Source organism: Sturnira hondurensis, unplaced genomic scaffold (assembly GCF_014824575.4).
Source record: "Sturnira hondurensis isolate 20B ecotype Veracruz unplaced genomic scaffold, ASM1482457v3 Scaffold0014854, whole genome shotgun sequence".
In the NCBI taxonomy this organism is placed as follows: domain Eukaryota; kingdom Metazoa; phylum Chordata; class Mammalia; order Chiroptera; family Phyllostomidae; genus Sturnira; species Sturnira hondurensis.
Window position 1 is genome coordinate 1,694,845 of NW_028087485.1, and position 23,781 is coordinate 1,718,625.

The window sequence follows — 23,781 nt, forward strand, 5'->3', positions numbered from 1 at the left end:
GCCCCTTTGGGATCCTCTGAGGAATGTACAAAGTGAAAGAGACTCACGCAAGGAGGAAACAAATCAATGTTTTTGTTTAGTTGCTGAATTCTGTTTACTGGAATTATTTCTTCATTTCCATAATCAATATATAAGACTTGTGCCTTCTTCTGTGCTACATCAACGGCTTGTATTATTACTCTGTTCCAGGTCTGAAATAAAGTAAAAATGGTACTCCACTTCAAAACAGCATTTCACAACCTTAGGTTTAGAAATTCTCGACCCATCTACAGAGCGTGCAAAGGAAAGACTATTGTTCTACTTCAGGGCGCTCAACGAACAAGTTAACGTAATTTCTAATAATCTTGCTAAGAAACAGCTAAAATTGTCCAATTGGGCCACTTCAATATCCATAAATACTGCCACACTATTCTACTCTAACCCGGCAGACTCTATGACACACTGCTGGCTCAGCTACACAAACAAGCACAAGCTCTGAATGAGACTGGCAATCTGTCTGCAACCAGCCCTTGAGGAGCCTATAAACAAAGCTGGAGAGAGCCAGCCCAGGGAGGAAGTAACCCAGCAGAGCCTGGGACGCTGCCGGGGAAAGAAAAACAGAAGTCTGCCCAGTCTCGCCTTTAAGCCATCTACCGCACCATTAAAAGCTCTGGTGTCAAATTGACAGGACCGAAGTAAAGTAAAACGTCTTATTAAATAATTCATCTCAACAGAGGTTACCTGGTCAACAGTGTACTTGGCAACACAAACTTCCCCCTTAACAGGAATGTAATCGTCCTCATGCACTGTATTTGCATATGTTTCCTTTAAGCTCGCAGACAGTTGGCTCATGTATTCTACAACTTCTGAAGAATACAACTGCACATAAAAGTCACCTGGGTGTTTGAATTCGGTAACTGCACCCTTTCAAAAACAGAAAAGATGCAGTCATTCACTGGAAACACAAGTAAATATGAATTTATTAAAGCTTTATGATTAAGATACAAGACGTGTTACAGTTTTTGCAATTTTTATCAATTTCATCAGATGACATTTTGTAGCTACCTTATGCATTCAAAATAAAAAAGGAAATAAAATCTTTGCATTTCTGCCAGTGAAAATTAAACAACAAATACCTTTATTTCCATGGTTTTCCTGAGTTGGAGACTTCTCAAATCAGAAAACATTATTTTATCAGCACAAATGGCTATTTCTTTGGTAACTCCAAGTGGATAGTTACTCTGGTTTAAAAAACAACACAGAAATTAGTTACATGCAAGCACATGTTTCAGCGAGGCTGTGGCCATTATCTACTGGAATCAAGGTCCAAGTAGCCTGACTCTCAGTCCTGAATAAGAGAACAGTACACACCTTCAGGAGTCCCTCAACTCACTGTCCACAGGCCGTGTGCACAGCGCTGGGGCCACCCAAGAATCGTGCCGTGCCAATGAAGAGAACGTTGAGTTTCTTAAAAGGGGTGGGGTGCTTTAAGTTTGCACTTGGCAACATTTTTGGAGGAATAGCTATTCGAGGCAGACTATACACGTTTCTGACAAGGCCTGAGAATTCACGGTTTATTACATTTCGGCACAGCAGTGCCCGGCTGGAGACTGCCTTTCTGGCCCCTCAGCCAGAGGACTTGTCCCTAAGGACAGGGGAGTAGCCACCCTGTCACGGAATAATCCCCACTCCCACCCCCATGCACAAAATAAAACTCCCAGGAACCCCTGAGACGTGCGCGGACATTTTTTTTTTTAAGTACCAGCCAGACAAGGCTAAAAATGATCTGTAAATGGCTGGACACAACCAACAGTCTTCAGACTGTGAATGATTCAGCCCATACAGCTGGCTAAACAGGAGCAAGGGGTGGACGGAAGAAATGCTCACTAGGGAACAGGGCCCATTAGGACCCAGTTCATGAGGCCAGAGCACGTGCACCGCAGGGCTGCAAAGAAGGGACTCTCTCCAGTCCAGGCGGTTTCCCACTGAGAAAAAGGCTGCGCGTGGACACTTCTCAGTGACCCCAGCGGTCACCAAACCGATCATAGGGTTACAGATTTACTCGGCAGGAAACTTTTGTTCTTAAATAAACACTGGAGAAATGCAGAAATAAGTCTGGATCATACCTCATTTTTCACTTCCATGTTCTCTGTTTCAAAACTTGATTTATCTTTAAATTTGTGGAAACTGAAATAAAGCAATTGATTATAACATTTATAGTACAGAAGCAATTAAGAGTAAGGGCCACAATTATGTTAAATTCTCAACAGACAAAATCCAGAAAAACAGCTTCTTCCAGACTGAATCGCCCCAGTACAAAATGAAACAACCCAGCGCAGTCTGCACGACAGCCCACCCTCCTGCGCACCGGAGAGCTCCTTCCGAAAAAGCTGCTCTGTGCAGGGGGGGAGCCCCAGTCTCCAAGCCTCGGTTTTCTTCTCTGTATAAGGGAGGCACCCCTGCCTTATCCAGAGGTAGTTTTGAGGATCAAAGGTTGTATGGATGGAACTGTCCAGTAAACTGGTAAATAGCACACAAGTAAGGTATATGTATTTCAAAATCATAATCCAAGAAGCACTGTGAGAATTCTACCTTAGTCAACTTTAGTTAAGCATATATAACTAAAAGGGCTTTTTAAAGCTCTAATCATTTAAAAAGTCACTTTAGGTTTTAACCCTCAATATGTCCAACCTAATAAAATTATACTCATGAAAACTTGCAGGTTTGTAGAGCTGTTGATCACTTCAGATTTGCACACTTTATGTTATACCTCAATAAATAAGTACAAAGTAGTAACTTCTACATAGTCATGGCCTGCTTACCAGATTTAATCTCGATACTACCATAAAAATTTTTCAATATTCTCTAGTGAATAAAAACACAGACTTACTTGTGCTGCACGGGTTTGCACACGATGCTGTGTGCTGGCCAGTCTCTCCTCTGGCACGCCACAGAACAATAGTACGTCTGCTTGCACTGTGAACACCTCAGCGACCCTACAGAACACAGCCCGTGACATTTTATTCCAACGATCTATGGCCTAGAGTAGGACATTTTCAAAGACCAGACATATCAAATAGCATTCTACAGTCACATCAAGGAGACTTGAAGAGGCTTATGCTGTTCATAATTGTTACAATTAAACTTCCAAAGCTCTCCCAAAATGCAGGTGGAAATGAGAGGGAGGGCAGACTGCACCCATGACTGACTTTCCTAAAGCAGAGCCCAGAGCGCATGTTATGAAAGGAGCAGCTGAAGGAGACAGAAAATCGGTGGCAGTGGACACAGACTTGTGCAGGCAGACTCTGACATGGCTTAACCCCGTGCCACTGAAAAAAATACAAAACAAAAAGCAGTGAAGAAACTCACAACCAGAAAAACCCAGGAAGTTGTTGAGATAAAGTATTTTTAAAAATCCTATCAGTATCCATGCTGAAAAATAGCAGATTATCTAAAAAAAAAAAAAAAAAAACAAGAGAAAAAAAAACACAACAAAACCAAGCTGGCCTCAAATGCCTCTACCCTTAAAAGAAACAGGGGGAACAAAGAGACACTAAATATCCAAATAGCCAGTAAGCACATAAGAAACTAGATCGCAGAGGATGAATAAAATGCACATTAAAGCCACAAAGCGACCCCACTGCAATTAAAACGACTAAAACCCCTGATGTAGACAGAGATGTGAAGGAACCAGAATTCATTACCAATGGAAACGCAAAATGAGCCTACTTTCGACGATGGTCTGACTGTTTCTTACAAAGCTAAACACACACCTACCGTTCTGGCTCATCGTTCTCCTCCTAGGTATGCACCCAAGAGAAATGAAACATACTGCCACACAACAACTCGTGCAGAAATACACACAGAGCTCTATTCGCAACAGTCGAAAACACACAGTGAAGGGTTCCAACAAAAAGACAATAAACAAATCGTGGTAGCTCGGGCCAGCTAATACCGATGGCTAGGGTGTTATCCCAGTACACCCAAGTTGCAGGTTTGCTCTCCGGTCAGGCATGTACAAGAAACAAACAATGAAAGCATACATAAGTGGAACAACAAGTCAAAGTTTCTCTCTCTCAAAAAAAGCAAGCAAGCAAGCAAACAAACAAAAACACAACAGATCATGGTATAACCGTACAATGAAATTCGGCTCAGTGACAAACACAAAAACTATTAATGTACACTTAACAACATGGATGAATTTCAAAAATATTGTTCTAAATGAAAAAAGCTTTACACAGAAGAGTCCATCCTGTATGATTTCATTTATATAACATTCTGGCAAAATAATGTTTGGTGAAAAAAACAAAATCCAAACAGTGGCAGTTACCTTCAGGGAGTGAGAGGGGCATGAGGGGACTTGCTGAAAAGAAGGAAACATTCTGTATCTTGATATGGGTGTGAGTTTCTGCATTTCAATGCAGGGAAGTTCTAGCTCAAAAAAACTACAAAAAATAGTCAAGTAAAGAAGCAGTAAGAGTGGGAAAGGAGAGATGAACAAATGGTAGTGTGCTGATAGCTGGGTATATGATGTATATATCCCACACTACTCTGTTTGTACTCAATGTATTTTAAACATCCTGTAAAATACGTTTCAAATGTGCAGCGGAATGACTAACACAACGGAGAGCAACATGCTTACCAAAGAGGCCACAGCGATGGCAAGTAGTTGACCGAAAAGGAGGTCCTAAGGAGCTGAAGAGCGCTGGATTATTTATGGACAAGGAATTCTGACCCAACTTGTGTGTTTTTTTTGACTTTGCAGGAGACACACTATTGCTAGACTTCTATTAAGAAAAGAGAAGAGCAGTATTAAAACTTGGTCATACCATTTTTAAAAACACTAGCTTGGGAATTTCCTCTCTGGGAAGATAAAGATCTACATTTCCCTCCTCTTCCCACTAAATACAACTGAACACCCTGGACTTGTGGGTAAAACAAACACATGCCAACTCTGAAAGAAGGCAGTTGACAGGCTAGGAACCCTGGGACCACAGAAGAACATGGCGATGAGTCGCAGAGTTCTCTTTTTGCCTCCTATATCCCAGATGTATGGAAAAGTCAGCAGCCCAGAAACACCAAAAGGTGAAGACATACAAGCCCCAACCAAGAGCTTGCTCTCGCTAGGCAAAAGACCAGGAAATGGGCTGCCCAGCAAGACAGAAAACTTTTATCAGTAACTACAGTTCTCTAGACCAACACCACAGGAAAAAACGTGGCCCCACTTCCACCAGCAAAGGTAGAGCAGGTAGCCGAGACCCACCCCCTCCACCAGGCTGTAAGGAGGTGCCCACCCTCCCACCAGGGTGGCACCAGGGAAGGACAGCAGAGGAGGAAGCCCACGCTTCACCGTTTCATCCCCGCAGGGTTTCCCTAAGGAGATCACATGACAGCCCGGACTTCCCTGTGGCAGTAGCGAGTGTAACCCCCACACCTCCAAGCCACCACCACTGGGGTGGTGTTAGAGGACACTTAGGGGATAGTCAGGACATTTCTGCCACTCTTCAACAGCAATAAGTGCCTCCAAACCCTCCCACCTCCACACCCCCTGTAGCCTGCCAACTCTCGCCCCACCTTACCCCACCCTCACGCTGCAGCAAAGAAGAACTCCCCCTCAGTGCCAGCAGAGGCTGAGAGGGAGCCTGGACACCCACTCCCACCTGAGAGGGAGCCTGGACACCCACTCCCTCTCCTGATGGAGCAGTATCAGGGGAGGTTGTCTAAAAGAGAAATTTGAATAATGTACAGAGTTTCATAACATAATACCCAAAGTGTCCCAGTTTCAATTCAAAAAACTGTCACACTAAAACCCAGGAAAATCATAAGTGAATAAAAAGATGAAAAGATGCTGACATCAAAATGACAGATGTTAAGTTTATCCGAGAAAAATTTTCAAGCGGCCATCAATACTTCAACAAGTAATTATGAACACGCTTAAAAAGAAGGATGAGGGAGTCTCAGAAAAGAAATATCAGATATGAGGAGGGACCAAGGAAACATTTTAAAACTGAAAGGTACAATAGCAGAAACACTCCGGGGGGGGAGGGGGGGCTCAACCACAGAATGGAGGGAAAAGAGGAAAGAAATAGGGAACTTGAAGATCAAACTATACAACTTGCCTAATCTGAACAAGGAGAAGAAAAGTGAGTGGGGAAAATATCAGTGAGCAGAGCCTGAGGGACGTGTGGGACTATAAGCAAAAGTCTAACATTCGTGTCTTCAAAGAGTTCCCCCCCCAAAAAAAGGAGAAAGAAGACAGGGCTAAAGAAGTACTCAAATAATGACCAAAGCCTCCCAAATTTGGATAAATCTACAAATTTAAGAAGACGAGCAAACCTCAAAGAGAATAAACTCAAAGAACTACACACCAAGACACATCTTAGTCAAATTTCTTAAAGATAAAGACAACAAAAAAGCTTAAATGCAGACAGAGAAATAACATCTTACATAGAGGGAAAAAACAATTCCAACAACAACAGATTTTTCATCCAATACCACAGAAGGAAGTGGCAGGACAGTTTTTAAGTGCTGAAAGCAAAGAACTGTTAACTAAGAAACTTATCCAGGAAAATGTCTTTCAAAAAATAAAGAGAGAATCAAGACATTCGCAAATGAAACTAAGATTTTTGTCACCAGCAGATCTATCCTAAAAGAATGGTTAAAGGAATTTCTCTAAAGGTAAAGGAAATGATAAAGGAAGAAATACTGGAACAAAAAATTCATGTACAGGATTTATAAGCTGAAAACTGCAAAGTGAAAGAAAATCTGAATAAATGGAGAGACAGATTTGTCCTTCATGGATTATAAGATTCCACAGAGTAAAGATGTAAATAATCTTTAAGTTGATATATATGTTTAAAACAATTCCTAGAAAAATCTCATCAAGATATTTTGTAGACCTAGACAAGATTATTGTAAAAATGTACACCAGTAGGCAAAAGAACTAGACTAGCCAAGACAATTTAAAATAAAATAAAATAAACTGGGAGGAGCAACTTCACCCAACTTCAAGAATTATTACATAGCTCCAGTAACTTGGTCCTGGTGGAGGAACAGACCCCTAAAGCATCAGAAAAGAACAGAGAATCCAGAAGAGTCCTACACAAACATGACCAACTACTTTTTGAGTAAAGTGCAGAAGCAAGAGTGGAAGAAAGAGTATTTTCCACAAATGCTGCTGAAGCAGCTGGACGTCCCTAGGCAAAATGAATGAATGAGTGAGTGAATGAATGAGTAATTCAACCTCAACCTAAGTCTTATAACTTAAAATTAACTCAAAGTGGACCACAAACTTAAATGTAAAACTTAAACAAAACTTTTTGGAAGAAACCTCAAATTTTTTCTGCATCTAAAGTAGAATTCTTAGATTTGACACCAAGTGGCACCAAAAGCACAATCCATTACTGGAGGTGTGGACCGGGACTTCATAAAAATTAAAAAAACTTTGCTGGGCTAAACACCCCATTAAGAGAATGAGGAGACAAGCTACAAACTTGGAGAAAATATTCCTGAATCATGTATTTAAACGCAACCAGTGTATTTCCCAGAAATTGCACTCCTGGGAATTTATCCTAGAGAAAAAAATCCTTATGTTCAAATAAAACCCTGCACACAAACAGCAGTTTTGGTTGCATTATCTCAAAACTGGAGACAATTCAGATGTATGTACTTCAACGCAAGAATGGTTAAACATGCCATGGATTGTAACTCATCAGTAAAAAGATTCGAACTATTGATACAGTCAACAACCTATAGGAATCACCGCAGAATTATACACTGATTGAAAAATCCGGTCCCCATCTGATTCCATTTATATAACATCCTAGAAATGGCAATATTTTGGAAATATGGGTTAGATAGATTACTGGCTGCCAGGGGTGAAAGAAGGAAGGAAGGATGGCCATGAAAAAGGCACACGACGGCCCCTCGCAGTAATGGAGATGCTCTGCATTTTGAGTATTGATGTTGATATTCCAGCTGGGATATAATACTACTACAGTTCTGCAGCCTGTTACCCTAGGGAGAGGCTGGGTGAAGGCTACCCAGGATCTCCATGACTGCTTGTGATTCTGTATTAATCTACAATTACCTAAAAAAGAAAAGGCTGATTTTATTTCTAAAAAGGGACGAGGTTAAAGAAAAGGAAGTCAGACCTTAAATAATTCCTGAATATTGAACAATTCTTCATTAACGTTATACATAAACATGTTTAGAATCTTTTACCCAACAAAAACACCAGACATAATAAAGCCCCGTAACTCACACTGTTCACTTCTTCGGGTGGTGAGTTCCTTCCAGCATCTGACGGTGACGCAGACCTTCCTGGGGAGGGAGAGTAGAAAGCCTGGTAAAAGCTGAATATGAATTTATTCCCCAACATGTAAGGTACCATAATTTGGTAACATTCAGATAATAAAGCTACACCACAACAGTCTCAAAGCGGCAGGACCAGTACTTGTCTGAAGGTTCCCTGACTCCTCCTCCCCCCATGGTGAGCTTTTCTCCATTTGCTGAGGGAATGATTCTCAGACTTCTTGGACCCAGGACTCATTTGCATTCTTAGAAACCACGAAGGACCACTAAGAGCTTTTGTTTACATGGTTTATTTTATCAACACATACTCTTATTAGAAATTAAGACTAAGAACTAGAAATGTCAACTAAGAACTTAAAAATATTTACTTTAAAAACTGCAAATGCATTACATGTTGACATAGTTTTTTAGGGGGGGGAAAACCTGTATTTTCCAAAGGAAAAAACACTGTGAGGAGAGTGGCACCTGTTTTCTACATTTTTGCTCATCTCTCAGGCTTCATCAGTGACAGCGGGGTTTGCCTACCTCCTTTCCCAGTCAACCTGTGGTCACGTGCTGCTTGGACTGAAGTACCTGAAGGAAACCTGGCCTCATGCAGATATGTGGTCACAAAAAAGAAGTATTTATCATGGTCTTCTCAGATGACTGTATTTTCTTTTAATTTCACACCGAACTCAAGTGGTATTTTAAGGGTTAGTTGTAATGTGGCATCTAAAACCATATCAATAAACGTTTCATACTTGCATTAGAATCCACCGCTTTGTCTCCCACTTGGAAGACATTGTACCCACACACAGCAAAGCGACGTCGTGCACTGGGCATTCGGGAAGATGGAAAAACTGAGTTATGCAGATCTTTCAAAAGCAGGCATATTTCATTACACCATCTCAAAAAATGTGTCAATGCTACCCACCTCTCACCAAAAAAGTCTTTTAAGTACTGGGAAGCTGTCAAGCTCAGAGGGATAGATACAGGTTTCCTACAATTTTCACTTCTGCTTAAAAACTTGAATTTTATCTTTAGCAACAAAATATGGTCAGCTCTTTTTCTTGAAGTGACAGAATCAGTTCATTTTTGAGAAACTGCGAGATAGCTAAGTCTGAATAACCATAGTTTGTCATTCTTTTCAAGTAAAAATGGCATTTCCTCCAAAAAGGTTTTCATTCACCCCACTATTCAATGGCATGTGTGCTTTCCACACTCGACATGCCACAAAGTGAGGAGGATAACACCCATTCTGTCACACAAATACTAAAAATACCTGTAGACAAGGTCAAGGTTCATTAATAATTCATCCTGCTGTATCAAGGACGTTCTTAAGTAAAATTGTCACCTCTGGTTGTGTCTTAATTATGAGTGGATGGCCACGGAAAACTCAACATCACCAGCCCAGCCTGGTGTCTCTGCTTAAAGTTGAGCTAATAAAATGCCAACGGTTTACCCACCTCTGTTTCTGCACATCAGTGTAAAGTCAGCACAACCATTACAAAAGGGCAGACATTTTAGAGAAATGGTAGAGAAACCTTAGTAGAGAAACAGATCTGACCTGTCGGCAAACCCTAGAAGCCCAAGGGCCACACTCTGAGAACTATGTCACCGTAATGTTAAAAGGCCACATCTCATATAAGTTCAAAGATGCTAATTTCCATCAGGGTCCAGCCTCCTTAAATAATAGGTTTTCAGAATTAGGGTTAAAGGATAATTTTTAAAGTAAAATGACACAAGTTAACGTCTTAGAAATCTCTCTGAGCTATTACATGCATAAAGCCATGACGGTACTATGTTTTTAAAACGTGGCTAATCTTTAGAACACCCATAAAGAGTCAAAAGTGTCTGCTTTCTACACTCCCAGACTGAACAGCTCTCTGTGGTGGAACCAAGCTCATCTGCAGACATCCTCTCCCCAGGAACCCTTCCTCTGATCAATGCAGCTAAAGGTGGCTCGTTGGTATTCGGCTTTCCCTTCTAAATAAGTATTTCAATGCAAATACTGCATGGTAGCCGCTCAGCTATTATGTTAATAGCCCAATGGCATATACATACACATATACATATATATTTGCAAAAAGTCAAAGAAACCGTCAAAACAAGACATGTTAAGCCTGCAGTTTAAGCTCACCTGCTGGCAACAGCCTCCCGTCTCCTTCGGCCCCGACGGCTTCTCCACTGATGCTCTGAGGGTTTGCGGATGCTGAGCTGTCTCCCTGACTGGCTAGATAGTGTTTGGTTTGCTCACAAAACAAAAAATTGCCTTTTTTACTTCCATTCTCTGGGCTTTTCAACCTGAAATTTGGGTGGTTAGAATGCCCTCCAGGACTTCTTAAAGAATCAGGTGGTGGAAGCTTGCTTTCATTTTTCTCAAAATTGAATGTCTCTGTCATTTTAGAAGTAGATGCCTCCAAACTATTTCTTGACATCACTTCAAGTGGCGATTTAACATTCACAGAAGTCTAAGGGAAGAAATGTAGGAAAAAAGCAACATTTAGTTGTGAAAGAAGAAGCACTGCAGACCCAGGTACCAGATAATTCTCGTGAACAACGCTAAAGCAGATGCAACCGTGATGTCAAAGCCTGGCCTACAGGAACAGGAAGAAAACACTACTATCAGTGAGTACAAATCCCAGGTTTAACAGAACTCAATGTGACCAAAGACTAACTCCAGACATCAAATGAGCAATCTCAGAGCTCCACACCATCCCTTACTTTTAAAAGCTTTGGAGACCAGGTGCCATTAAGCCATGGAGGTGCAGTCTGGGACAGTTTGAGGGGCCAGGGCAGGTCAGGGCTCCCAGCACCCACCAGCACCAACAGTGCTCACAGTGCCCTGCTCGGACCCATGGGCAGTGGAATGGATCTGCAGGCTCCCTCAGTGCAGGACACCTAGCCATGGAGCAACGTGGGGCCTCGGGCCCGCTGGGTCCATCTGAGGCCTTACTCCAGGGCTGCCGCAGCCGTCCCAGTCCCCAACCCCTCTCGGTCCGAGTCGAATTGCCCTTGCTGTGCTGCCCGCCTCCTCTGCCCGTCATGCTGGAGCACCTGAGCTCGCCGCCCATGCGAATGGATTGCAAAGGCCAGGAGCCAGCTGAACAGACATTCCAGGGAATTATTCTTTTTTCAGAATAGCTGGCTTTCTCTACAGGTACTAGCCAAACAGTTCGGGTGAACAGTCTATACAGTTAGGGCCGGGTTTGCTTCTTTGTGTCTGCTGACACTTTCACCTCGGACCCTCTGTCACTGGACCAAGTGCTAACCCTTTCAAGACTTGGGCACAGAAGACAAGAAAGCAGGGGAAAGAAAAACTAAGAGACATGCTAAAAATAGTCATGATTCAGCTTTACTACTGCACCTGCTTTGGATCACGTGAGATAAGCTAACTTTTCACACCCAAAACATGAGCTAATAACCACCTATGCTCTCTCACAGGACAGCTGAGTATAGATTTTCTTCTCTTTGTATTTCCCTTCTCAGTTGGGCTTTGATTTACACATACTTCAGACTGCTTCGTAATCTTTCTCTGAAATGGAGAACAGAAAATACACGTGAAATTTCTTTCAGGTCTACAAAATTAATGAACACGTGCACCTGCCCCATTAATGGTTGTACAATTTAGTTATCAAAGCTTGTAATTCATCATTAGCTAAGCTGTTTTAATGTTTTCAATGAAAATTCGTAGTGTAAAAAAAAAAGCTTTTGAAACAAAGGAATTGGAAAGGACTTTCATATTTTAAAAGAAATATCTTGAGCCTATACCCTGCAACTTAACGGTGAGATATAACAGAGGTTCCTGGGCAAGTCAGCTCATCGCCTACCTTTCTGGCCTCCAGAATCCCCCTGCCCTCTCATACCCGATGCTCTGCATGTCCGTCCTTGGGAACGCTGAACCCACTGGGTTGGCCAAAAAGTCCATCATGCTTTTTCCATTCAGTGCCTCCAGTGATGCTTGGTTGTCTTTAACTTCATTCAAAACCATTTTGTTAGATTGTATGGTGAGAGCTATCATATCAGCATGCATTTTTAAGAAACTTATCAAAATTGGTGAATTTTTGCAGCCATTTTAATATGGAAGATGGAAAATGATACACAACATTTTTGGCGTATTATGCTTTATTATTTCAAGAAAGATAAAAACACAACTGAAACACAAAAAAAGGTTTGTGCAGTGTATGGAGGAGGTCCTGTGATTGATTGAACGTGTCAGAAGTAGTTTGCAAAGTTTCTTGGTACCACTGCCATTTTGGCCAAATAATTCTTCGCTATGGGGCTGTCTGATGCACTGGAAGATGTTTAGCAGCACCCCTGGCCTCCACCACTAAAAGCCAATAGCAGGAGTTAGCCAACATACTCAAAATATCCAAATCAACAAAGTTACTGGTAAAAATGAAAAATGTATCTGTTTACTTTATGAGAAAAAACGTTAACGGACCTTTTGGCCAACCCAAATACCATCCAGAATACCCTTGCCCTCATCTGCCTGGTACATGCTTTCCTTCCTCGTCACCCTTTGCAGTTTTCCTCAGGTGTCCCCTATTTCTTATGTTTCCCCCAAAACCTCTGCTTTGATAATCTCCAGTTAAACTTCCCTAAGTGTTAATTTCTACCTACTGCGTGCACTTACCTGTGTGCACTTTTCCCTGAAAATAAGGCACATATATGTACATTGTTGCAAAGTGCATCTGAGAAACCTCTATCCAGAAATTATGCTGGTGTGTTATTACCCTCTTAATTCTAAAAATACTCAGTGTCCTGCCCCAGGGATGTAATAAAAGTGGACAAAAGTCCTTCTGAAGCAGTGACCTACAGCTTGTCTGCAGACTGCAGGCACAACTTCTGCCCACCTTCCCAAATCTGTTCAGGAAAAAAAAAATCACAGAGAGCTGAAATTAGCACCAGTAACATCTAAATATTAATGTTTGTTTAACATTGCTGTGAATAGAAGATAAATGAGAGAAAAATTCTCCCTCTTGGTGTCCTGAAACTTTCATCTCATTTTCTCCTTTAAATGAGGCCTCGCTTCATCCAGTGACAATCCAGAAAATAATGAAGTAACAAAAAAGATCCCCACAGGCACACTCAGTGGTGGGGAAACTCTCAGTGGATCAGATCCTGGGAGGACCCCTAATAGTACACCTGAAGATGGACAGGTACAGTGGGAGACCCTGCACAGCCAGTAAGAACGCACCTGTAGCAATAAGCACACCTGGAGGATCAGACTAGAACTATTCAATACAATGTAGGATGCAGCAAGAAAAGAGAGCGATACTGTGAAACTACAAAAGGAAAATAACCTTCGGGGGAATTGGGTCAGGATTCACACACTGGGTAACTCTAGACTCTGCACAAGTAATATAAAGAATGTGCATTAAAATATCAGGGTAACTACCAGAAGAATAAAAATAGAATGCATAATTATAAAAATAGAGCAAAAACAAAACATCAATCCAACAGGAAAAAAATTCAAGCATGGTAAATAGAAACATGAAATGAGATGACAGAACCAAGCCCAAGTAATTTAAGTATCAATGATTTAGTCTCAACACAGGAAAAAAGAGACCCAGGAATAAAAACATCCAACTTAATTTTATGCACCAAAGGCACATAGAAAACAAAATTAGATGGTAAGGTTGAAAATAAAAGGACTAAAATATGTGCTACACAAATAACCAAGATAAAGGTGGAATGCTCTTATTAATAAAACAGAACTAAAGAGTTCAAAGAAATCTTTGACTTACAATAAAGAAGGAGAAATTCAATCTTCAATGATAAGGATGTTATTCAAACAGACAAAAAACCATGCTAAATATTCTAGAAACAATCTATTTGATCCACCAGGGACCAACACAACCAAGAACTCTTTTTTCAATATTGAGCATATACTGGACTACAGGCCACCTCAATTAACTAGAAAAAAACCTATTATCATATACACCTTGTTTACTCTTCACACTACACACAAATGTACATCTCAGATTTTGCTTCCCAGACCATCAGTCTGCAATTAATTCATAAAGGGGTGAAAAGTTTGTTTGTTTTTTCACTGTAGTCTAAAAGTTCTAAAATACCACCAAGGGAATGATAGCTAACATGATGATATGTACAGTTAAAAACTTACAAACAACACTAATGGGTCCAGGCAATACGTATTAAGACGAAGGTGATAAATTTGATACCCTTTAAGTAGTAAAGACATCCAGCTACTGGAGCAGACACAGTGGCTGAACAGCCCCTGTGCCCTTCTCTACCTTTGACCTGCCAGTGTGGGTGAGACAGTATCATTCCCATTCGCAGTTCTCCTGTGCGAGGCTTCTCAGAAAGCCCTGTCCTTTTCTGATCAATAGACAGATCTGGCTGGCAGGGTCCTTCACCCCTTTCATTCTGCAGCACGTACCAGAGATCTGTCACCCACGTTGCAAGGAGAAAGCAATAAACATAAGAAATCACAGAAAACAATGAAAACCTGGTGTCCTGGTGGTATCCTTGAGTCCTCACTGCAGCTCTGATCTTCAGAGTGCTACAGCAGCCCAGCAGATACAGACACCAGTAAATAAGCAGAGGACACGAACAGGATGTACAGAGGATGAAGACTGATAAGCAAAAGGGTAAAACATTCAAGCTTATTTGTAATTTAAAGAGTTTCGAAGTGAAATAACTATGAATTACTTCCTACTTAGCATGAGTGCAATGAAAAACAACAATCAGCCCTGGCTGGTGTAGCTCAGTGGATTGAGCTCAGGTCTGCGAACCACAGGATCGAGGTTCGATTCCCAGTCAGGGCACATGCCTGGGTTGCAGGCCAGTTCCCAGCAGGGGACTCACGAGAGGCAACCATACATTGATATTTCTCTCCTTCTCTCTCCTTCCCTTCCTCTCTAAAGATAAATAAATAAATAAATCTTTAAAAAACAATCATTATTGAAGGGGATATAAAATTAATATGCTCTTTCTGGGAAACAATTGAGTAATAAATAGACATACATACTGGGTTGTCCAAAGTCTATTATTTTTTTTCACATAAAATAAAAGACACATTTTTCATTTTCACCAATAACTTTATTGATTTGGATATTTTGAGTCTATCAGCTATCTCCCATGATTGGCTTCTAGTGGGTAGAAGCCAGGGCTGCTGCTGAACATCTTCCAATGCATAAGACAGCCCCATTGCAAAGAAAATTATTTTGCCAAAATGTCAGTAGTACCAAGAAACTTTGTAAACTACTTTGCAAACTATGTTCAATCACTCACAGCACTCTTTCCCAACAAATCTTTTTCTGTGTGTTTCAGCTGCATTTTTACCTTTCTTGAAATAATAAAGCATAATATGCTGAAAGTGTTGTGTATCTTCTTCCATCTTTTAAATTAAAATAGTTGCACATAAATTCACCAGTTTTGATAAGTTTCTTAAAAATGCATGCTGATATGACAGCTGTCACAATACAATCTAACAAAATTGTTTCGAATGAAATTAAAGACACTTAAGTGCTACTAGAGACATCTTAGAGAAAAAAACAAACTTTCTGGTCAACCCATTATGTATCTAAGGAGTCTTTAAAAATGTGACTAGCCACTCCTAGAAATCATCCCATTAAGAGAATCCTGCACATCAAAAAAAAAACCCCTGTATTTACAGATGTCCATTTAAAAGGGCCAAAAAGCTCCGGTCAGTTTGACTTGGTGGATCAGCGCCTGTTCGAGTCCCGGTCAGGGGACATGCCTGGGTGGAAGTAAATACATATATATATTTTTAGTGGCCAAAATAATCTAAGTAAAAAAGTTAACTGTGATACTTCTACTAGGTAGAATACTACACAACCATTTAAAGCCCTATTTTTTAAAACATTGTAAAATGTCTGTTAGAATAGCAAACGATGAATCAGAAAAATGGATGCTATATATTCAATAAAATTATAACTTCAAAAACAAAAGGCACTGAAAAAGGCAAATGAAATACATTAAAATCTAAATAATAATGTGTGCTGGCATAGGTAGTTTGATGAGGGAATCTTTTTCACTGTCTTTTTTATATTCCGAATTATAGTTAAGCGTGAATTACTTTTATAGAGAAAACGCAGTGTAAACATTAAAATACCACTGCATATTAAATTAAGCCTGTTTTCCTGATGTGTGACTACTCACTGTAAACCAGGTAAAGGGTCACAGTAATATTTAAACCACAAACCTAGAGTACAGTCATCCTCTCAAGGAGGACACTTAGGATGCGCACATAACTCCCGAGAGAGCCTACCCCAACTCCGTTTGTTATGCTGACAGTCAATCCGTAGTGGACTGGCATCTTACTACCCCGAGTAACTGTTTATAGTCACCTAGTCACCTATAAACAGTTACGTCCATCTTCTAGATTAATTTTGGTAGTTCAAATGCAGGAACTAAGTCTTAATTTTTTAGTCATTAACAAACAAAATAACCCTCTGATTACTCAAAGCATCTACCATGGTACTTTGCACAGCGAAGTATTCAAAAGATATTTGCACGATGCAACCATTTCAAATGAACTATGGAGCTGTTTTCATGACAACTTGGACAGGGAAAATGAAATGCCCCGTTGGAAACTACACCAGGCAGTCTTAAATGGAGAACTACACCATGCTATGAGGTTCACTGAAATTTAAGAGCAAAAATTCATGCCTTACATTAACTCTTCAGAATCTAAAAATTAGTTAATGTGTTTGACTGTAGGGAACAACAACAGAATCAGTCTTTGATCCACTATAAAAAGTTTAAGCAGCAAAGAAGGATTTAAGCTTAAAAGAAGCTCCACCTACTGTGGAAAAGTGAGGAAGAAGGACACCCCCCCAGCCTCTGCCTATTCACAGATTCTCACTACAATACTCTGGGTGTATGGACACCTAGATCTGATCTGTAACTACAAGTTTCATACACCTTCTTTCATTTTGAACACCCAGTTGTATCACATTGTTTTTTAAAAGATGGTTCTCTTTCTCACCAACTGGCTCCTCTTGCTGCCCTGTGACCACCACCTTTCAAAAATCTGAGTTAGCCATCATGTCCCCTCTCCTCCAGGCCCTTCACCTGCCGATATAACACACCTCCCAGACTCCTCACAATTCTGTACTTTGTCTAGTTCAGAAACTCTCACCTAGACAGGACTCCCCTAACAGAGAACAGGACTCCAAAGGCAGGCCAACAGCCAGTGAACTGGAGAAACACAATATCCCTGATTTGAACGCTGCTCCAATTAGGCACCAGCTTTTGATTCGAGAAGCCAGGACTGTGAATACACATAAAATTCACAGACACCTAAAATCAACTGGAATGTATTGTTTTTTACATTGTATATTTATCATATGATAAATTGCCTTTTTTCTTTTTTTCTTCTCAGTCTTGGGCTGCAGATTCTCGTACACAGGTACACAGCGGTACCAGATATTTGCACATGGGTCATGGTACCTCATGGGCCAACCTTTCCCAATTTTAAAACAAACAGTTCCCCCATAATACAATCCACAATTTTTACATGCTACTGGTGATGAGTAAAAATGTATTTGTGATCATCCTCAAATCCACAGTAATTAATTAGTTGTGTTTGCTTAGCTAACATGAGGTTAATTTGAAGGGTCCACAAATTGTATGTTAAAGGAATCACTGAAGTAGTGAAATGGCAGTGGACTAGAAGCAGCTAACGACTGACAGTTCGAAAGGCAAAACTGAGGCCTACGCCCTGTGTTTGTATTGCCCTTTGGTTCTGTGCTTCCTGCTTTGACCCCTTCAAAATCTGAAGGGCAAAAAATCCCTCAGGGCAAATCCTTTGTTTTTTGCTGTTGTTGTTGCTTGTTGTACTCCCTTGGAATCCTGCTCCTCCTTCCTTACAGAGGGTAAGTGCATCCCAGAATACACTAACAGTGATGTAAGCTTTCTCCTTTCCTTCCTAGAGACCACAGCCTCACAGCCCGGCTAACCCCATAATGAGTTAACTCTTTTAACACCCCCCCCCCAAAAAAAAGCATGCAGCAACTAAGTAACAGTAACATTGTAAGCATGCTACAACTAAGTAACATTTTTCCTTCTCTAAAGTTTGCTGTTGTCTTCCTGGTAACCCGTACAGAGAGAATGACTATTCCAAGCAAACAGTTTTAAATGACTACTCAAAGAAAACAGTTTTAAAGCCTTGAAACTCGATGGATCAGCAGAACCTGAGCTTTGAAGTTGGTCAGACCCAAGTCTGAACAGTCTCACCGTCCTCGCTTAGCTGTGCCATCTCAATGAAATCACTCCGTCTTTCTAGGATTCAGAGGCTGTAAAATGTGAACAACAGTAGCAACTCCCTTTAATTCCTAAATGTTAGCATTAAATTCAAGACTGTATGTAAACAATTTAGCACAGCGTCTGGTGCTTACTAAGTACTTAAAAGGCAGGTATTATTTCTAATACTTTACTTTTCTATACCACTCCCACATATAAAGAATTTCTTCCACTCATATGGGACCAGTGCGCACAATTTAGGATGGAAATACTTTGAAAATTAAAAAATTTCCTAATCCTTTATTGCTACAGATGAAGAAGGAAGACCTGAAAAGGTGAATACAGGAAGGAACCTGCTTCCAGCGCACCCGCCCCTCATCCACCATCTGCACCTTACACAGCTGAAATAAGAAAAAAAAAAAAATCCAGGTCAGATCCGTAGGGAATGCAATTTCGCATTCAATAAGTAGCTCAATAGGGGAACCAGAAGCATCTTCCTTACTGCTGAAGCCAACAGGGCAAGCACATTTAGAGCAGGCACTGATTGCCGAAAAGCGATTGGTACACAGCAGACATGCTATAAACACTTGTTTAATAAACCAGAGCTGGTTTACCCACGTCTAAGCCAACGCTGTGGTGCATCTTCCTTTCCTGTAGGAGGGGGGAAGTCTACTTTTGTTATTGTCTGCACCGTAGCTTTGAGTTAATCAAGGGCAATGAATCCACAAACCGCTTTCTTTCAGGGAGAAGGGGGAAAAGGTCCCCTAACGGAATATAAGCGGGCATCCATGCTTTGGAGAACGGAAGTGCTATTTCCCAAAACCTACTGCAGGGGCCCTCGCTTGCCCAGGGGCTCCATTCGTGTCTTGCTCCTTTCCTCAGTATGGCATCCTCCCCACACCAAAACCTTCAACCCTGGACCTGCCCTTCCCAGCCAAGGCACCAAGGCCTCCCTCACCCTTCCATCTCTTCTTCTACGCCCTTTGTACCTGCTCAACGCCCGACCTCAACGCCCGATCTCAACGTCCAGTGCCCAACGTCCGGCTTCCCAAAGACCAGAGCTCCACAGCCCACACTACTTTCGTTTCCCCTGTGCCTGGGACCCCTGACCTGGAAAGACACAAAGGGGCCACCGACCCCGACTCCTCTCCGAAGTCCGGCCGTCCTGGCCTTGGCCTGCTCCTGGAAGCCCCGCCGCCCAGCAGTGCTTCGAGGGCGCTCGGCTCGCCTCCAGTGCCTAGCAGGGCGCCTGCGCAGTCTGCCCCCACGTGGGCCCCCAGCCACCCACGCACGCCCTCCTCCAGTCTCGGAAGCGGAAACACCGTGGGGCCTTGGTGGTGCGGCTCCTGCTCCAGGTTGGCACAAAGGCGGCGGCCTCCGAAAGTTCCTCTGCAGAAATTGTGCCAGCTTATTCTAGAAAGGCAGCCTGGGAGGGCAAATGTTGAGCCGAAGTTGGCAGACCTGTCTCTGCCAAAGTCCCTTGGGAGGTATTAATCACTTAAAGTCTTGCAAGATTTCTTTTTAATTAACCACTGTTTCTGCCTGGTCTTAGAAATGAAACGCACGTGATCACATTTTGTTGTTTTTTTCCCCCAAATAAAATCTTTTTTAAAGTTTGTTTAGAACTATGGACCTCATGTATCCATCACCCAGTATCAACATTAGCTATTCACAGTCAGTTTTGTCGACTTCTACCCTCCCCCATTGTTTCTAAACAAATTCTGTTTTAAAAAAAAATTTACTGATTTCGAGAGGGGGGAATGGAGAGAAAAAACCCCCATCAGTTTGTTGTTCCATTGATTTATGTGTCCATTGGTTGATTCTTGTATGTGATCTGACCAGGGATCAAACTCACAAACTTGGCTTATGGAGGCGGAGACTCTAACCAGCTGAGCTACCAGCCAGGACTTGCTTCTTTCTTTTCTTTTTAAGATACTTAATTTTCCTGAACAGTGTTAAGTTTACAAAGTAAATTGAGAAAACAGTACAGAGTTACCACAAAAGCACGCCCCCCCCCCCCCGGGCTTTCCCATATTACTAACGTTAAATTAGTAGGATATATTGTTAAAATTAAGGAACCCAATATCGACACATTACTACTAAAGTCCATAGTTTACGTAGATGTCATTCGTTAATACGTAGCATCACGTTTCTGAGTCAGGATCCCATTCAAAATACTGCATTGCATGTGGTTGTTGTGGCTTCTTAGGCTCTTCTTGTCTACAGCAGTTACTTATACAGTCCCTGTGTTGGATGACCTTGATAGCTTGCAGGAGGACCGCCAGGCACTTAGTAGGGTGACTTAGTGTTGGAATTTGATGTTTTTCTCATGAAAAGGCTGGAGTTAGGCATTATCGGAAGAAAGACTACAGAGGTAAAGTGCCGTTGGTATTGCATCGTATCAAGTGCATGTCCTTTGAACATAATTTATAACAATGGTGTCTTCCATGAACACCTAGCAAGAGTTTGTCAGGTGTCTCCACTGTAGTTTCCCTTTCTCCCCTCCTTTGCCATACTATATACTTTAGAAGGAAGTCATTCGAACTAAGGGAGAGATGTTATATTTCCACTTCTGCAGGGCAGAGTACCTACATAAATTATTTATAAATCATTAGCATGGAGATTTGTCTCTTCTCCATTTATTAACTTATTCAATCATCTTTATATATATTAGCATGACATTTATTTTATATCTTGGTTAATAATCCACCACTACATCATTTCCTTGCTTAATTTTTTCCAACTGTTGCAATTGGGAGCTCTTCTATTTGGCTCTTGTCTCCTTTGACATACTCCCATCAGTTGTTTATATTTTATTATTTGAGTTGTTTCTATTTTATTTTTTGAGCACCATCTGAGACTCTGTTTCCATCCATAGATGTTTAAATATATATACTTAGAAGACTATGACTTTTATACAACATCACAAAAATTATCTCATCTTTGAAAAAAATTTAATATTGTACAATTAGTTTTACAATTTTCAGTGGCTAGTGATTTTTAATAGTTGATATGTTAAAATCAGGCTCCCAACAAGATCCTATTTTTGTGTTACGTATTCTTTAAATATATTTTATTGATTATTTTTCTCTCCTTTATCCCCCTCCTTCCTGAACCCCCTGCCCTCCAGCATTTCCCCCTGCCCCGCTTAGTTCTTGTCCATGGGTTGTACATATAAGTTCTTTGGCTTCTTCATTTCTATGCTATTCTCAACATCCCCTGTCTATTTTGTGCCTACCAATTATACTTCTCATTCCCCGTACCTTCCCCCACCATTCTCCCCCCTCCCCCTCTCCACTGAACACCCCCCAAGTGATTTCCATTTCTGTGATTCTGTTGCTATTCTAGTTGTTTGCTTAGTTTTTGTTTTTTTTAGGTTTAGATGTTGATAGTCGTGAGTTTATTGTCATTTTACTGTTCGTAGTCTTAGATCTTCTTTTTCTTAGATAAGTCCCTTTAACATTTCATATAATAGGGGCTTGATGGTGATGAACTCCTTTAACTTTGCCTTATCTGGGAAGCACTTCATCTGCCGTTCCATTCTAAATGACAGCTTTGCTGGGTAGAGCAATCTTGGATGTAGGTCCTTGCCTTTCATAACTTTGAATACTTCTTTGCAGCCCCTTCTTGCCTTCAAGTTTCTTTTGAGAAGTTCCCCTTCATTATGTTTTCAAATAAGTTTTCAATTTCTAGCTCTTCTTCTTCTCTTTCTGGCACCCCTATGATTCAGATATTGGAATATTTAAAGTTGTCCTAAGCCAACTTTAGGCTTAGGACAACTAAGGGGAGTTCCTAAGCCTCTCCTCATTTTCTGAATTCTTATTTCTTCACTCTGTTCTGATTGAACATTTATTTATTCCTTCTCCTCCAAACCATTGATTTGAGTTCTGATTTTCTTCCCTTCACTGTTGGTTCCCTGTACGTTTTCCTTTATTTCACTTTCCCTTTCTTTTGCGAGCATACTGAACCATTTGTGTGAGCATCCTGATTACCAGTGTTTTGAGTTCAAAACTGACAGGTTTTGAGTCCATCTGACAGGTGTGCTATGTCTTCATTGCTTAGTTGTGTTTTTTCTGGAGTTCTGATCTGTTCTTTCACTTGGGCCATGTTTTTTTTTGTCTAGGTGAGACAAAAAAAATGTTACACTGTAAGGGGCAGAGCCTTCGGTGTTCACCAGGGTGGGGCAACCCTGGTGCCTGAGTTGTGGCGCTGAATGTGGGGGAGGGGTCCAAGAGGGAACGGTACCACTGGTTCTACTCTTGCTCGGCTTTCGATTACTTCCACTGCTACCCACAAGTGAACTTTGCTCTTTCAGGTGTTGATTCCTGGATGGGTGGGTTTGTGTCCTTTCTAGGACCCTGTGAGGGTCCTAGAACGACGAACTCTCCTGTGAGGCTGGGAGTTTCTTGTGCTGCCTCAACCCCCACAGGTTTTTTCAGTCAGAGGTTTTTCGGCTTTATTTCCCCGAGCTGGAGCCCTGGGCTGTGCTGTCTGTCTTGTTCCCCAGTTGCTTCCTCCTGGTCTGTCTGCACACGCATGTGGGACCACCCGCTCTGCCAGCCACCGCCTCGCCTGGTCCGTCAGTTGCTGTCTTGCTGCGAGTCCTCTCTGCCCAGCTACCTGTCCCTGCCCCTCCTACTGGTCTGGATGAATGCTTCTTCTTTAACTCATTTGTTGTCAGTCTTCCATTCAGTTCGATATTTGGGCAGTTCTGGTTATTTTTTGTTTTTACATTTGTTGGTGTCCTTCCTTTGGTTGTGCAAGGAAGTGAAGTGTATCTCCCTAGGCTTCCATCTTGGCTGGAAGTCTGTGTTATGTATTTAAAAAAGAGATTTATCTTTTAATCCTTTCATTTTCTTACAAAATCTATAGTGAGGTAACTCTAGTTTTTCTCACATTGGGTTTTGTGGATTGCACCCCCCCCGACAAGAATACTTCACAGGTCGTATTTTAATCCTCTGTTGTAGCATTTTCCAACCTTTTTCATCTCATGGCACAAATAAACTAATTACTAAAGTTCTGCAGCACACCCCCCCCCAATTTTTTTTGCTGATCTGACTAAAATATAGGTATAATTTTGATTCATTCATACCAAACAGCAAATTTTGTGTTCATTGTTGTCATTTTTCAATTTGACAATCTAAGTGAAAAGAGGTCAGTGCCCCTAATAGCTAAGGTATTGCACGTTTTAAAAATTCTTGTGGCGCAACAGTGCCATGGCATATGGGTTGAAAAATCACTGCTCTATTGAATCACATCAGAAGATGCTTAATA

General features: G+C 41.3%; 1 protein-coding gene and 1 pseudogene across 1 annotated transcript in view; one reads left to right on the forward strand and one right to left on the reverse strand.

The window, feature by feature from the left end:
• The window catches only part of TDRD1 (tudor domain containing 1), a 40,710-nt gene extending 29,392 nt beyond the window's left edge, over window positions 1-11,318 (reverse strand). Inside the window, exons 1-9 of the mRNA XM_037063819.1 lie at window positions 11,178-11,318; window positions 10,412-10,742; window positions 8,243-8,301; window positions 4,622-4,766; window positions 2,870-2,975; window positions 2,106-2,166; window positions 1,116-1,220; window positions 721-903; window positions 48-191 (exon numbers count right to left, since the gene is read on the reverse strand). Coding sequence (XP_036919714.1) covers window positions 48-191; window positions 721-903; window positions 1,116-1,220; window positions 2,106-2,166; window positions 2,870-2,975; window positions 4,622-4,766; window positions 8,243-8,301; window positions 10,412-10,742; window positions 11,178-11,318 — 1,275 coding nt within the window. The remainder of the gene's footprint in view (window positions 1-47; window positions 192-720; window positions 904-1,115; window positions 1,221-2,105; window positions 2,167-2,869; window positions 2,976-4,621; window positions 4,767-8,242; window positions 8,302-10,411; window positions 10,743-11,177) is intronic.
• Window positions 11,317-11,656, forward strand: LOC118999379 (signal peptidase complex subunit 1-like; annotated as a pseudogene).
• Window positions 11,657-23,781: the final 12,125 nt, after the last annotated feature.